This window comes from Ambystoma mexicanum, chromosome 1q, assembly GCF_040938575.1.
Source record: "Ambystoma mexicanum isolate Mex_15411 chromosome 1q, UKY_AmexF1_1, whole genome shotgun sequence".
NCBI lineage: Eukaryota > Metazoa > Chordata > Amphibia > Caudata > Ambystomatidae > Ambystoma > Ambystoma mexicanum.
Genome location: NC_090922.1, coordinates 1,064,570,792 through 1,064,587,799, shown reverse-complemented (window position 1 = coordinate 1,064,587,799; position 17,008 = coordinate 1,064,570,792). Strand labels below are relative to the sequence as shown.

At 52.0% G+C, this 17,008-nt stretch overlaps 1 protein-coding gene across 4 annotated transcripts in view; it reads right to left on the bottom strand.

The window, feature by feature from the left end:
- Nucleotides 1-17,008, bottom strand: part of LOC138541450 (DBIRD complex subunit ZNF326-like) — an 86,399-nt gene that overhangs the window by 19,076 nt on the left and 50,315 nt on the right. For all 4 annotated transcript variants that reach the window (XM_069641760.1, XM_069641761.1, XM_069641758.1 and 1 more), the window contains exon 8: nucleotides 11,358-11,488. In XM_069641760.1, the coding sequence (XP_069497861.1) occupies nucleotides 11,358-11,488 (131 nt within the window). The remainder of the gene's footprint in view (nucleotides 1-11,357; nucleotides 11,489-17,008) is intronic.

Here is a 17,008-nt window from a genome sequence, read left to right as displayed (position 1 = left end):
ACGTGCTGGCCCAAAACACTGAGGGCAGCTCCAACACGATGTGCAACAGCTTCTCTGGTAGCCACAGGCCTTTTGCGTGAAGACTTCCAGTGTGAGCTCCCCATCCTTCCAGGGAAGCGTCCATCTGGAGTCTCCTGGTGAAGTGGGGTCCGGAAATCCACGCCTGCAGACACGTGTGCGAACTCCCCACCAATATCGCTTGATGGAAACAGTGTGAGCTTGACCTCAAAGCTTCCTGACACTTGTATCCAAAGGGCATCGAGGAGCTCCTGTACTGGACGCATCCCTGGCCTGCACAGCCAGAGGTAGATGCATGACATGCTGAGCAGAGACTTGATGGACCTCACCCTTGCGCTCTTCAGGGCCAACAGCCGTTGTACCATGCCTAAAATGGCTGCTATCCTCTCCTACGATGTAGATGCCAGGCACGACACCGTGGAGTCAGGATCCCAGAAACAGAGTCCTGCAATGGAGTCAAGCAGGACTTGCATAGTTCACCGAGAACCCCAGATCCGTCAGCAAGCGACCAGCCCTCTGTGTGATCGACAGCGATGTCCTTTGAGCTGGCTCGGATGAGCCAGTTGCCGAGATAAGGGTAGACTTAGAACCCCCGCAGCTGCGCCGCCAGGAACTTGGTGAAAAACCCTTGGGGCCCACTTCAATCTGAAGGGAAGGGCCTTGAATTGGTAGTGCTTCCCTTGAACCATGAAGCACAGAAATGTGCGGTGCCCCTTGTGAATGGGGGTGTGAAAGTATGCATCCACCAAGAAGTCCAGCAACAGCAGAAGTCCCCTCTTCTAGCTGTCCAAACACATGCTGAAGCGTGATCAGCTGGAATTTTTGGGACTTGATTTGTTTAGTCAACGGAGGTCAAGGATGGGCCTCCAGCCTCTGGTCTTTTTCCAGAGGAAGTACCTTGAGTACACAGAGCCCTGTAGCCTCTTTGGGACAAGCTCTATCGCGCCTTTTCTTAACATGGCCCGCACCTCCAGTAGTAGCTGAGGGACTTGGTTTTCCTGCCAGGCCACTGGTGGTATTCAGGGACACTTCTGTTGACATTCCAGGGTGTGTCCGTGGGCGAGAGCATACAGCACCCAACGGTCAGTGGAGATAGTCTTCCACACGCTGAGGAAGTTTGCAGCCGGCCTCCCACCAGGGTGCACGTATGGGGGGCCCGATGCCATGGTCAGTTCAATCCTGCTTGGATGTGGAAGGGCTGGCTTGGGGGAGTCTGGCGATGACATCCTCAGACGGCCTTGGAGCACCCCCCAGTTGGGTGGTAAGGAGCCCCCACCAAAGACCTTTGAGGAATCTTAGGGACGTGCTGCCTGAGAGCCGAAAGGACGGCCTTAGTTGAAGAGTGCCCAAGGCCCACGCCATCTCAGTGTCAGTCTTCATGGCTTGCAGACTCATCCACAGCCTTGCTGAACAAATTGTCTCCGTTGAAGGGCATGTCCAACATCTTCGACTTAACGTCCTGACGAAAGTTGGTGGCCTTGAACCAGCCACGACAAAGGCAAACGATGTTGCCCATTTGGCAGAACCCCGCGTCGGAAAGGTCTGGCCACCGTGATAGCGTGGTCCAACAACACTCCGCCTTCCTGCAGAATTTCCAGTGCTTCCAATCTCTTGTTGTCGGGGAGGAAGTCCAGGATGGGAGCAATCTTGAACCACAGCCCCCCGGTCTTGAGTTCAACGATGGCGAGGGCGGCCTGGATGGTAGTCGCCGCAGAATAGATGACCATTCATCCCACGGCATCTTACTTTCCCTTGCTGTCCAGAGGGGTGGCTGCTGCTGAAGAAGCACCCGAGGACTTCTTGGCTGCTGCTGACACCAGAGTCTGGAGACTGTTTGGCCCTCAAGCACTTGGGCACAGAGCCTTCCTTCTCCTCTGGGTGAGCTGACAAGTTCCAAAGCTCAGGAGAAGTGGAACAAGCCTATCTCTACCGATGGGGAAGATCTGTGAGGCAGACACGGGAGGTCCCCTACCCTGCTTTCGTCTGTGCCCGTGGTCACCGTATCAGGATCCGTCTCTTCCCTTCTTGGATGGAGGCTCTACCGTTGCCAGGGGGAGGGAGTTGGCTGTCGCTAGGTGTCTCAGACCAGCATATGCAGTGCTGAGAGAATGTTCACGGAGAGGTCTCTAGGAGGCGGAATAGGCAGCTGGGGCACCAGCTGGGAGCCCAGGTCATAGTCGCCTGTTGCTCTTACTCCATGTCCTCGCAGGGCCGGTTCCCCATGTTTTCCTCCTCCTGGATGGTTTGCAGGCCGGTGAGTTCCTCCTCAGAAGATATCTGTACCCAGGAGGGCCACCACACCTCCCACCTCTTCACTCCCAGCAGGCAAGGACTTGGGGAAATGATGGTCATCTTCGGCACGGTCTTCTCTATGGGCTGGAATGCAGCCTCCCTCGCCTTTGGGGTTGCGCACTCCGGAGCCGCCTTCAGAGATGCGGCACCCCCCCCCCTTCCTCGATGGAAGGCTGGGCATTCGACAGGTGTACCTGGGACTTCACAATCAGGGCTGGAGACTCGTCCTGCTTGGCCTTCTCCTTAGGGGGAGTGTCCTTGCCCCAATTCCCCTTGGCCTTCCCCGGCAGGATGTACTTGGGGCTTCTCTTTCCCGTATGATCCGACTTTCTTTTGGCCGAAGATCCTGACCATTGACGGTGACTGTTTGGAGACATCAAACGTGGCCTGGCGCCATTCACAACAGCACTCCCAGTGGCAGTGGACTTGCGGTGCTTAGCCTTTTGTTGGACCCTGGCAGGAGGGGCACCCTCAAAGTTCTTAGAAGCCCACTCAGCCTTCTTGGAGCTGGGAGAGGCATGCTGCTGGCACCCACAGCAGGGGCCTTGGCCTGTAGCCACTCATTCACTGTGCAGATCTATTGTGTGAGGAACCATCTCCTGGCAAAACGCACAATCTTCCTTCTTGTGCCAGGGTACAGGCAGTTAAGACACTGGGAATGCTCGTCATTCGAAAAGCCATGCCACAGCAGGAGCAAATCTTTAACAGGGGAGTGGAATCCTTCTCCTCTGACATGGTCCACGAGGCGGATGAAAAATAGAGTAATACTCTTCCAAAAAGCAAAAAGAATTCAGTAAAAGCTCGAGAGCTAAACACGAGGATGCCCAACGCTTCAACGTGCAGTAAAAATCCGAAGATGGCTGCCAGGAGGGGCTTAGGTAGAGGGCAGTATGACCCCAGACCTCAGCGATTGGTTGTTAGGAGAAAGACAGTTCAGAAATTAACCAGATTCTTTATCGAGGATTCCCAGCCTGACTGGGAATATTCATGAGCATATGAATCCATGCCAGACCCCATGCTGGAGAACGAGTAACATCCCCTGGGCACCAGCCCAGGGCCACAAATCGTGTGCCTCTGGAGAGTGCTGGGCATCTGGTGGCCCCGTTCTTCCAGATGTAGAACATTGTGGTGGTATTGCCTGTGAAGACCCTCACCACCTTGCCCTTGAGGGACAGAAGGAACGACTTGAGGGCCAACAAGATCACTTGCAGTTCCAGGACATTGATGTGGAGATTCCTCTGCTGGTAACCACAGGCCTCTGGTGTGGGCTCCCCAGCCCCCCAGGGAAGCATCCGTGGTGACCATCTCCAGGTACGAGGGACTCCAAGTCTGTGCCCACGGTGATGTTGCAGCACACGCCACAGCACCTTATCCCTCCATCAAAACCAATCTGGTCCATGAAGCTTTGACACCTGGATCCACCGGGCATCGAGGAATTATTGGAGGGGTTGCATCCGCAAGAGCCTGATCAGGTAGATAAATGCCAAGCAATTACTTGATGGGTCGCACTGTGGCGATTTTCAGCACCAACAGCCGTTGCATCATGCCCAAGATGGCTGCAATCCTTTCTTCCGAGGGGGCCTTCGTAAACAACCTGGGTGGACTTCAATCCGAAGGGAAAAGCCTTGAATTGGTAATGCTTTCCCTGTACGAAAAAGAGCAGAAATGTTGATGCTTCTCGTGACGACTGAGGCAGACACTGTTTCCCATTTGGCAGAACCCAGTGTCTGCGATGTCCAGGGCCATGGAGATGGCATGGTCATATTGCTCACCCTCCTGGAGGATCTTCAGTGCTTTGACCCGCTTGTAGATGGGGAGGAATCCCAGCAACGAGGCAATCTTGTACCACAGCTCCCAGTCATACCTGGCCAGGATTCCAAGAGCATTTGCTGCCTGGACCATGGTTGCCACCAAGAATATCACCTTTCGACCCATGGAGTCCAGGGGAATGGAGGCCAACGATGGCTTGGAGAACTTCTTCCTCGCAGCCAGCAAGACACCAGAGTCCGGGGAGGGCTGCGATCGCAGGCACTTGGGTGTGGACTCCGGCACCCCTCCAGTCGGTCTTTTGGCCGGGGCAGGATTCTTCATCAGCGCCAGACCTTCATCCCATACATCGTCCAGGAGAGGCACTGCCAGAACAGTCTTCCTTTTAGCCTTTGCGCTGGTACAGGAACCCCTTCCTTTTTGGTATTCTGGCGTAAACTGGTAGAGCTCCGACACGGTCGAACGTGGAAAGATCCCACTTTGTCCGGTGGATACGCTCTTGGTGGCAGGGTCACACCGCCGTCCGTATCAGTCATCGCTATATCTATCCCTTTATCCCTAGGTTGATGAGGTGGAGTGGTGCTTCCTCTTTGCCTTGGTGGCATGGGCCCACTACCGGCAGAGCTGGGGGTGCCGTTGGCATTCTCTTCTGACACCAGCGTGTGAAGAGACAGGATGTCCAGCGACATGTGTCAAGGAGGGCGGGGGGGCGTGGGGGGGGGGGGGGTGTAGGCTTGCCCAGCGTCTAACTCTTAGTCATCCCTCTACTATCTCACTGCCATCGTCCTGAGTTTTGGCCGTCATTCCCTGCATCCTCCATGCCTGAACGGATGCCATGTCCTTGTCTGACAAAGAGAGATCTGTCACCTTGGAGCACCTTAGAGGCCTCACTGCCCCACTCCCTTCTTTGCTTCTGGCGGTCAGAGTCAGGCTCAGGACTTTAGTCTTGTCCAGTGTTTTGTCCACAGGTTTGGCCGAAGTCTCCCACCTGGGAAGGGCCACTGCGTGTAGCTGAGGTACCCTGATCGGGTTAACCCCCCCCCCACGTTTGAGAGGGCTGCCACCACCAGTTCTATTGAAGAGGACTTCTCCTGGACCACCTGGGCCTTCAAGGTTAGGTTGGTCACCTTACTCAGCGCCTTGGCCTTCTTCCGCAGCTTCACGGGGTAGCAGACTTCCTCTTCCAGGAGGAGCAGGAGGGATGTCTTGCGATGGTGCCCTGCTCGCCACAGGACCGCTTGCGCAGCAACCAAAGGAAACGCGGTGCTTGGCCTCGTCTTGGGTCCCCACGGATGGGGGTGTCCTCAAGCCCGCTCCTTGGACCAGCCAGTTCTGGGCGAATCATGCTGCTGCTTGATGCACAGGTTAGAGGCCTTGGCATTGAGCCACACCGCAAATCTGCTGTGCCGGTCCTTCATGGTGCGTTGGTGACTCACAGGCAAATTTTACAATCTGCCTCCCTGTGATCCAGATGGAGACAGGCACTGGGAGTGTTTGTCCCCCACAAACATTTCCCAATCTGCAGCAGGGGCAGAGCTTGGAGAGACAGTCCTTCCCCCTCCGACATGGTGTAGCGTGCAGTGTAGGCTTGATGGCCTTCCGGAATCTTCGATGAAAACTCGACAATTCTATCCCTTGAGGGGCAACGAAAATCGACAAAAAGATCCATGCTTGCCGGTCAAAGGAACAAAAGAGCACATGGGACCCATTTGACAAAAATTAAACTTTAACTGAAAATGAGAAAAATCATAGATAAGCTCACGGAGCAAAACACGAGGCAGAACAAAATATGAGGATGGCTGCCAGAGGAGGGGCTTCGGGAGAGGGCAGTCATTGGCTGGGGGCAGTATAACCCAGAGCTCAGCAATTGGTTTAGAGAAGAAACAGTTTGCACACGAAACTTTTTTTTTCACTGAGGATTCCTGGCCTGACGGGGAATATTCATGAGCATGTGAATCCATGCCAGACCCCATGCTGGAGAAATGGTCGAAGGAGGAGCACAGAAGGTTTTCTGAAGCCAGCCAGACAGGGCGCCACTGGGACTGCAGCAACAGTTGGTTGCCATGCCTTCTTATGACAGGCCCACGACCTTACACGGCCTTCGCAGTTGGGCAGGATACTTTGCTCCTTGCAGGATTTCTCCAGGATCTGAGGCATGAGTGTAGGACTCTTATCCAGAAACTCAGCCTTCACCCAATGGAACACACAAGATGATGAAACTCATGCATACTCCCTAGACATACAGATGTGGATAGGGACCAGAGTCCTCAAACCACTTCCTAGAGACTGTTAAGGAGAATCATCATGTATGTGCCAATTCCCCTTCAATCTTGGGAGACCCACAGCTTTTTTGCTGGATTTATGGATTTTTTCATCCCGAGTGAGACCTTATTCTCACTCATGTATTTTGATCCGATTTGGATTATGGGTTTCCTTTGTTTTTGGAGTCTGACAAACTCCATAGGCATCCATTTTTTGTATGGTGACACAGCAACGCAAATTGAAACGGACTTTACTTAGCTTTCTCTTTGTAGGTAGGTCATTGTGTGTGGAGTGCTGGGGGTTACTTAGTAGCCCCCTTTCTTACTTACTCGTGTACAACATTTTATGTTATCATCATGACTTTAAACCGCTTGTGGCAATAGTTTAATGTTCCTACCACTGCTTGTGGCAATAGTTTAATGTTCCTACCACAGACTGAATCCTCAGCTGCAGCATAGCATCCATGGGCAACCATTGTGTCAAACTTGCCTGACCCCCCCCCCCCTGACATTTGTGAGGTCCTTCTTGGGTTTTGCACACCAAACCAGGTCTAACCCCTTTGTTCATTTTGCCTTTGGCGGGCTTCAGTACTGAAACCTGCCTCTGGCTTCAGTGTCTGGCAGGGCGTGAGTGAGGTGCCCAAAAATGGTCATCATCCAGAGCAACATGAATGCACCCAGCACTGATTGGCTGGCTGCCCTGAAACCTGCATAAAAGGAGAGGCTTCATGTACTTAAGACAGTCGGCTACTGGTATAACCATCCAAAGGAATCATGAAGATAAGCTTGCTGCATCCTCTTGGACAGTTGAACTGCCGGTGAAGCCCTGCTGCTGTGCTTTTTCCGAATCGACAAGTGACGCTCCGGAAGGGACGACTTCTTCCATTGGGTTAGTGGGAACTAACGCAGAGACGAACTTTGCTGGAGGACCTTTCCCCAACTCCCTGTACTTCCTTGCTGCTGGAACAGAGTGGCAGGCGTCGAGAAATCCAGTCAAGTGCAACGTCTAAGCCGGCCAAAAGCTCAGAGTCTAGAGGACCCTCCCGAACCAGGACAACCCAAGTTCGAGTCACCGCACCAGAGTGCTAAACTCGGGAGCGCAGGAAGCCCAAACACTGTCCAAGATCTGCAGTGGTGCCGTTTACTGCGCACTGAAAAAACACAAAGTGCAGCTGAATTGAAAAGAGCAGTAGCTGCTGCTGACCTCCGAACTGCTGTGCAGGAGTCCTCCAGACACCCTCCCTCTTGTCCCCACGAACGAGGCCCAGGAACACAGGATCTGTAACACAGCAACCAAGACAGAAGCCAGCTGGATCCTCTAACCTAAGGTACTGTTCTAAGGGGTTTTGACTATAGCTTGCTTTTGCCAGTTGAGACTTGCAGTAGCTGTTTTTCTAGAGTTGATCTAGGCTCCAACTTTCACAAGTGTAACAGCTTGTGGCCAACCAAGTGATTTTGTACAACAAATACTAACTTTGTGTAAGACTTTTTGCCATCCAAGTAGTGCCTCAGCGCCATAGTCTTTATTCCAAATTGACTCTGGCCGTCCTGGCTCCCTGCAGACTTCTCCAACCCATTGACTATCTTTCATAAGTGATGCATTGGTTTTGAACTTATATTGCTGGGAAAAGTTTATCTAGACTGGATTGGGAGATAGTTTGAGAACCGGTTAACTGTTTTCCTTCCTCACCCTTTCCCTTTTTGCCAGCCTCAGAATTTTACAAAGTACAAAAGTGATCTATAAATGTCAATAATGTCGTAGTTAGTGAAGTCGCCCCAGGGTGTAGGAAGTGTGTATGAAGCATCTCTAAAGAGCATCAACTTGTTTTGCCTGAATTCTGAGAAGTATTCAAGTGAATTTTTATTGTCGCACATTGCCCTTTTTGAAGGCTTAAACTGATCATTAAATAAAGATACTAGAAAACCGAGTGCAAGTGTTATTTGGATACTTGTTTTGGTGGATTTCGAAGCTACAGCTCACATTTACCCCTCTTGAGACAAGTTTGGCTGCTCAGTCATACTACCAACTTGTGTAGTACAGACCTATACCAGTAGGTGGTTACCCAATACCAAGAGGCCAAGACTGGTGTAGTCTCCCACAAGTTGCTGCACAAGTTCTTGCCTGACACACACACACCACACATACACACAAGGAACAAAGGAGGTAGGTAACTTAACAAGATGTCCAAGGAACAAACTAAAACCAATGTCAGGACACTACCCACTGTTAGTAGCCAATTGCGGTAAATATGGCAAGGCTAACAAAAGAGTACAGTAAATACAGTAAGAAAAATAGATAACTTGTAAAAAGAAAAAAAGGGAAGTAGTTTGCTAATACTGAGCCTTAAGGACTAGTCAGTTTCCCCAAAACAATTAAAGTGGAATGAAGATGAAGGCTGCACCTGACTGGAGAAAGTTAAGTCAAGCACAAAAACAAATGTGGGGGGGGGGGGGGGGGTCAGGGGGCTGGGGAGGATATGACGGGGGCCATAGAAATGGAGGGAACGTTACTAAAAAGAAAACTTTCTTAACAGTCAGTGGATAGTTAGCACCTGGGATGGTAGAGGCGTTTGAAGCCCATCAGTAGGACAGCAATGCAGCACAAAAGATTGGTTGGTCCCCGCCCATCTAGGCAAGCAAGGCACTGAATGAGGTTATCCATGGTCACCGGAGAGCAAGCTTTGGGGGGGGGAGAACCCCTGATAAACCTTAAACCTGCAGCCCCACCACCCCCCACACCGACTGTTTTTGGCAATGTTGCATGCTTGCGATACAGACATAAAGGTCTTCTCACCATGGTTTTCCCTTTGGATTCTCAGCTCCAGTAGACAACCAGCAGAATAGCTCCAGACCCTCGCCTCCAGTATTCATGGGGGGAGGGGGTGGGTACCTTGCCCAAACTAGGGGTGTACCGAAATTCAAGTATTTGGCCGAAAATGGCTATTCGGCAGAATACTTAATTGTTACTCAAAGCTGAAGTTATACACACACCCCATAACCTGCAGGACCTGAAACGAGAGGCCGCATACTCACTGGGCGTAATTCTGATAGTCTGCCGACACAGCAAGGCAGTGTATGCTGGGCACCCAAGTCCGAGAGGATACCTGCTCCGAGCCCTGCCTAAAGCTGCAACAGAGCGGCTCCCCGCGAAACACTGGGACCACCCACTGTAATGCACACAGGAAACTGACCCGAGACCGATGAGACGAACTTTGTTGCCCCGCTGCTAAACTACTGCAAGTAAGCAGTCATGAATGAATGCACAGGTGATCACTGTGCTTAAGAAGCCCGTTTGTTTTAAACAATGCCTCACAGCATATGCACCCATGGGACCTGGAAGGTGATAGTTCTGGCTGCAGATGGTGGTGTGCGTGGGCCAGCCCTGGGCTATACACAATTACCCGCAAAGTGAACAGTGACAGATCTCCCACGTCCCTACTGGAGCACTGCTGTCCCGTCACTGAATGTTGCTGCCCCTCTGAGTGCTGCTGACACTACGCTTTTAATGCTGCTCCCAGTAAGCGCTGCACCCTCTCACCAAATACGGCTGTCACCCATCTCTTAATGTTGCTGCTGCCCTGCTGTGAATGCTGCTTACCCCAAGCATTGCTGAAGTCACTGAATAATGCTGCCCCTCCCACCTCACTAAGCGTGCTTTGCCCGTATGGCCCCCACTGTGGTGAGAAACAAAGTCTGCTGGTGCTGAGATAAAGCAATCCATTATCTGAAGGGATTCAGAGCAGGCTGCCCAGCGGACATCACAGGGGCGGGCTAATTTGCAATCAATATAATCTGCATCAAACGAGAAGTGGCTGCCCTATCATGTACCACCAGCTACCATATCTGCCCAGCAGACATCCACTGGGATAAATGTGTACTGGAACCAGACTGCCCAATCCCAGTGTCAACCAGCTGACCACACAAAGCACGGTCTGGGAGTGTGCAACCATACAGTACATGCCCTTATATGGAGTTTCATCCCAAGACTGAAGAAAGCCTGCCAAAAATACAAGAACGAAAAAAGACCAGGTCTTAAAACATGCCAGACATTTTGAGTATATGGTACTGAAAAGGACATTATTGCAGTAAACTAGGTTATGCAAAGTGTGCCCATGTAACATCGCTTATGGGTGTGTTTTACAAAGTGCAACCAGAAGAAAATGTAATTAAGTCGCACTGAACTAGCAGTGTTAGGGAGGGACCAGTACCCCCCATAAACAAGTGAGTTGAGTGAGGCTATAAAGGACTCATTTAAAAAATGAAAAAAAATATTTTTTTTAAAAAGAAGGAAACCAGACAGATTTTGGGGTTCTTTGCCGCAAAGTGGTTATGGAAAGGGTTTATTTTGCACCGCCCAATACAGCTTGATCATCCTCCAGCATAACTACAAATATTTTGTACCAAGCTCATGAAAAAGCAATGCTTAACTTTGCACCTTGAGCTAGATTGTATGAAGTAGTTACCTCGTATTTGTAAAGTGCTTATTGCCATAGTTTAGGGAGTCAAGCGGTTTTGACAGTCAAACACGGGGTATGATAGAACATTTTAGTGGTAGGGAGGAGCAAAGTCGGGTAACTAGATGGTATGAGGGCAAGGAATAGATCAGGCGTGCAGGAAGGCATGCAAAGGAAAAAGGCAGAAGAGCTTGGTGTACAATTGGGCCACATTTATCATGTTATTCAACTGTACTCTGGGGTACCATCGTTAAGGAGACCATTGATAAAACTATCTGAAATCATGACAGTCAACCAGGTCAGATGACAATCCAGCAGCAAGTAGATTTGCCTTTAGCAGATCCAAAATAGCAATTTCTACTTAATTGTGTGACATTTGCTACAGTAGTGCTGGCCAATCACAAAGTTACACCTTTCTCCGATTTAGGTGGTTAATGCAACTAGATAAGAACCCTCGTGGCAAACTTGGCCTGTGTGCTTTGTGGAATGTGTTGGTGCCCAACTACTTAGGCATTGATTTTAATGTTTAGGAAATCAAACAATTCACCATTGTGCTTTAACTTACCACTTTGCTTTTCGCATGATCAGGAGATTTCAAGTGTTGCTGCACTGAACTAAACAATGCAGGAACATACAGACTGCATGCACCGCAATGAACAGTTTCAACTTTCATCATGTGATCGTCATCAGTTATCCCTGAAAAATAAAAGGATAACACAATTGGCGCAGAACTCAAATATAAACTGCACATTTTACCAAACCAGAATAAATCTGCTTTAATCTTCAGAACTGAAACTGCTGCAGTATATTCCAGCACATAATCGGATGAGGCACAGCAATGAAAAAAATGAACTTAAGTTTTGGCTTTTGCATTCAAGAGGTTTTCCGTACATCCACAGGACAGGCAAGGGGTGGCATAAGCAGAATAGATAGGCAGGTGTGCAGAAGGGAGGGAATTCACATTCCAGACCACATTATGTGGCCAAAGTATGTGAGACATTACTTGCCTGTAATTTCCTGAGCTAGTATTGATTTTAGGTTGACCTGATTTGCATAGGACACCATCTAACGGTTATTCCGGAATATGTACACTTTGAAACTAGCATTGATCTGAGCATATGTATTTACAAAGCACCATTTCCCCCTTTGTACGGCCCTCAATACGCTGTGTGCTTGGAACACCTTTGAGACTGAAGTCCATGTATGGGAGCATCTGAAAGAAGTGTGCTATGGGGGGCTGGCTGGACCCTATTAAGCAACCAGATTTTATCTTGTGTCGTTTTCTTAGGTCTCTCATGGCGATTGATCGTTAAGAGGGCATCTTCCAGATTCCAAGATGGTGGCCAACATCAACTGACGTGCTGACGGCTGCTCCCGGGCCTGGGGGAAACAAACGGATGAAGGGTAACAGACTGAAGCGGAACCTAGTCAGACGGGACACAGCTCCCTGCCGAAGAACAAGGAGAGCCAACATGGTGCTGGCACCTTCCCTGCCCTACTGCTGGGTAGGGAGCGAGTAGGCCCCTGGAGCACCAAGACCAGGGAGGGACCAGGGAAGAAGACCAAGGATAGCGGAACCGTGGAGAAGTGAGCAAGAGACACTGCCAACCCAGAAGGTAGCCCTGGGAAGAAGTGACCAGGCCCAGAGAAGGGGCCTGTCACCGGAGGTGGGAAAGGATCCGATCCAGGCCGGCGAAGGAAGACGTGGACGGGAGAATCAGCAACAACCCGCCAAGTGGAGAGCGGCCCGAACCAGGGGAGAGTGCGCCGGGAGACCTGGTGGCTGGACAGTGCACAGAGTGGGAGGAGAGGTCCCATGCGCCGTTCCCTCACCCCCCCCACCCCAAAAAGGAGCTGCAGAGATCAGCCGCAGAACAAAAAGGTGCAAGGAGGTGGGTGGGGGGAGGGGCAAGAGGAGATAGGACACATGGATAGCTCTCCAGGAGTGACAAGCCCAGAGGGGAAGCTTGAAGCCGCTGGGGACACAGCAACCCAAGAAGGAGCTGCAACGTGTGCGCATTAGCCCCAACAGAGGTACCAAGGTCCCCAAGGAATAAGGGAGGAGAGCGGCATTGCCCACCCCTCCCTCCCTCCTCCCCTCCCCTCCTTCTGAGTAGAGAAACAACCAGGAAGGAACTGCAGGAAGAACCCTGGAAGGGGCAGGCACAGTAAGCAAGGAGAGAATCTAAGAAGACGCAGCGTCCCATTACAGACTGACCAAAAGACACTGGAGGGGCCACCCCAGCAGGCAAAAGCGCAGACTCTCTCAGATGAGAGCAGCAAAGGGTGGAGAGGGGAGATGTGTGCCCAGGAAAGTCACGAGGGGGTCTGCAAGCTGAAGTAAGCACCCCAGCAGGATAAGCAAAGGCGAACAGGAGTGAGACGGGCGCAAGCTCCCACTACGGGGCGTAGAGGAGGCGTACTACAGACCACCTGATTAACACTAGGAATCATGGGATAGAGTCACAACCAACAGGCCAATCAAGGGGGTCTTCACTCGGGAGAATCAATGTCTGGTAAAGGGTAAAACAGCAGCAATCATGTGGCACACCCCAGGCACCTGCCCCACAATGTGGGGGGGTGGGAGGGGGGGCAGACAGTTCCAAGGAACAGAAGGAAGCAGAGATGGATGAAGAAACAAGCTAATTACCTTTAACTGTTGGATTCTCATGAATATTCCCATGAGGCTGGGAATCCTTGGTAAAGAAAAAATCAGTTTCTGTTCTGAACTGTCTTTCTCCTAACAACCAATCACTGGTCTCTGGGTCATACTGCCCCCAGCCTGACTGCCCTCTACCCAAGCCCCTCATCTGGCATCCATCTTCAGATTTGGTAACACGTAAAGTGGCAGTAGGACCAAGAGAAGAGCCGCAGAGGGGGAGGGTTTGCATGTGAATCCATGCCAGACCCATGCTGGAGAACAGTTGCAGGCAAGCAACTTGTTCCTTCTCCAGCATTGGGTCTGGAATGGATTCACATCCTCATGAATAAAGAATACACATGCACAAGCACAATAAGCATCTCTTATCTCCTCACCAGGCTCACCTTCAAGCAAACAGGTTGCGCAACACTGCTTGGCCGACTCCGGACTCCTCCCTGGAATCCCGGTCGACACAGTAGAATCTTGTGAAGGTGTGCATCGACCTCCACATAGCAACCCTGCAGATGTCCAGCAGGGGCACACCAGACAGGAACGCCGTAGTTGCAGCGATCGCTCTGGTCGAATGGGCTCTCGGGCGGCCAAGCAACGGTCAGTTTGCCAACCAGTGACATTGGTGATGCAGCCGGAGAGCCAAATGGAAATGGAAGCCTTGGAGGGGGCCTTTCCTTGGTTCAAAGGACCAAAGTTGACAAACAGCTGTGTTGTCTTCCTAAAAACTTGTGTGGTCCACGTAGAACTTCAGCGCTCTAGCCACATCCAGCGAGGGCAAAGTCCTCTCAGCCGGCGACGGGAAGAAACTGGGTAACACCAAGGGCTTGTTTAGATAAAGTCCAACGGCACCGTGGCCATGGAGGGGTGCGCCCGCACCATGACCCTCATAATGTGGAATGTTAATTACAGAGGCTTACAGGAGAGGGCGTGAATCTCTCCCACCCGTTGTGTGGAGGTGATGGCCACAAGAAACGCCGTCTTGCACAATAGGAATCTCAGCGGTGCCAAATGCATAGGCTCGATTGGAAGACCCATGAGCCTAGTCAGCACTACATTGAGCTCCCACGCCGGGGCCAGAGACTTCACCGGCGGGAGTGAGCCAAAAAGTCCTTTCATTAACTCCTTGACCAGATGGTGCGACCACAGCAACGACTGCCCTGGATTTCTGGTGTAGCAGGAGATAGCCGCCAGATGAATCTTGATGGAAGCGTGCGCCAGCCCTGCTTTGGCCAGCAACAGCAAGTACGGCAGCACCTGCAGAGCCGTAATCCATAGAGGATCAAGTGCTTGTGCACAGCACCAGACCGCGAACCTCTTACACTTATGCCCATAGCATTTCAGCGTAGACGAAGCCTTGGCGAGTACTTCCTTGCAATTCAATGGGATATCGCATTCTCCAAACCCTAGTGCTGCAGGAGAAAGGCCTGCAAGTTCAGCCACCTTGGGTCGTGGTGCAGAATCACACCTTCCGTGGCGAGTAGATCTGCGTCTGCCAGAAGCGTGACTGGAGGGGTCACTGACCTGTCTGGGTACCATATCTGAGTTGACTGATGAGTCGCAGAGGCAACACTGGGTGGATGGTGGGTGGGTGGGGGTGGTTCCGATAGGAATGCATAGAGGAACAGGCTATCGGGGGGGGGGGGAGGGGGAGACAGCAGCCCCTCCCCCATGCTCCCCGGCTGGGGAAACCTGCTGGCGAACCTGCAGCACTTAGTGTTAGTCACCGTCGCAAACAGATCGATCTGGGGATTGCCCCATCGTCGGAATAGAAGATCCACTTGGTCCTGCCGAAGATCCCACTCGTGGCAAAAGCACAGCTCTCTGCTGAGAGTCGCCAACGGTGTTCTTCACTCCTGCCAGATGAAATGAGGAACATCTCCTGGGCGACAGCCCATAGCCATAGGTCCTGCGCCTCCCTGGAGAGCACCGGGGATCTGGTGCCCCCTTGCTTCCGGATGTAAAACATTGTGGCGGTGTTGTCTGAAGATCTGCACCACCTTGCCCTTGAGGAACAGAAGGAAAGACTGGAGGGCCCAACACACTGCCAGTAGCTCCAAAACATTGATGTGCAACAACTGGTCATCCGGTAGCCATAGGCCTCTTGCATGGAGAATTCCAGGGATGCGTCAGTCGCACCTGTCTCCTGATGAAGGGGGGTCTGGAAGTCTGTGCCCCCCAACAGATGCGCTCTGACACCCCACCACCAAATCGCTCGACGGAAACTCGAGGGTGATCTTGCCCTCAAAGCTTCCTGATAACTAGCTCCAACGGGTGTCGAGGAACTCTTGCAGCGGTCGCATCCGCAGCCTGCACAGGCGCACGAGGTATATGCATGACGACATCATGCCGAGAAGGAACCGCACCCTTGCGACCTTCATGTCCAACAGCCGTTGTACCTTGCCCAGGATAGCCGCAATTTGCTTCTCCGACGGGGCCACCAGGTACAACACTGTGTTGAGCCAGGCCCCCAGAAACAGTCTTTTGCTATGGCTCCAAGCGGGAATTTGCAAAGTTTATCCAGAACCCCAGTTCCACGAGTAGCCGGACGGTGCCCACCATGTGCTCCATGGCGGTCTCTCAACTTCTCTCGGATGAGCCAATCGTCCAGATAGGGGTAGATGTGAATCCCCAGCAAGTGCAGCCGTGCCGCCACTGGCGCCAGACACCTGGTGAAAACCCTTGGAGCCAACTTCAATTGGAAGGGAAGGGCCTTGAATTGGTATTGCTGCCCTTGGACCACGAAATGCAGAAACTTGTGGTGCCCATTGTGGATGGGAATGTGGAAATGGGCATCCTCCAAATCCAGCGACAGGAAGTCCCCTTCCTCCAGCTGACCCAGCACGTGCTGAAGTGTGACCATCCGAAACTTCGGGGACCTGATGTAGTGGAGGCGGCGGTCTAGTATGGGTCTCCAAACGCCAGTCTTCTTTCTGACGAGGAAGTACAGGGAGAACCCCGGAGCCTTTTTTGTGACAAGTTCTATTGCGCCCTTACTCAGCATGGCCCGTACTTCCAGAAGAAGATGAGGGACGTGGTTTTCCTTCCTGGCCAGGGCGTCCATCACCCACCGGTCGGTGGAGATGGACTTCCACATGCTGATGAAGTTCACCAGCCAGCCTCCCACTGGGGTGCAGGCTAGACGTCACGGTCGGTTCAATCCTGCTTCGCCGTGGTGGCGTCACCTTGCGCGCCGCCCGCCAGACATTCTGCAGCCCCTGTAGCCTTCCTTAGCCAAAGAGCGGGACGGTTGACGATCAGGACAATGATGCAGAGGATCCGGAAGACTTCTTCCTCGCCGCTGCTGAGACCAGAGTCCGGGGATGGCTGGGTTCTGAGACACTTGGGTGCAGAGTCCGCCACTCTTTCTTCTCATACCGGTCCCTCTTCGCCAGGGCTGAGGACGGGTTTTTCATGAAGGGACAGTCCCTCGTCCCAAATGCTGCCCAATAGTGGGATTGAACGCACGGTCTTCCTCTTGGCCTCCCGTCGCTGGTACAAGAAGCCTTCCTTTTCCTCGAGGGCCAATTGGAACATTTGAGGCCCTGGAGATCATGTCATGGAAA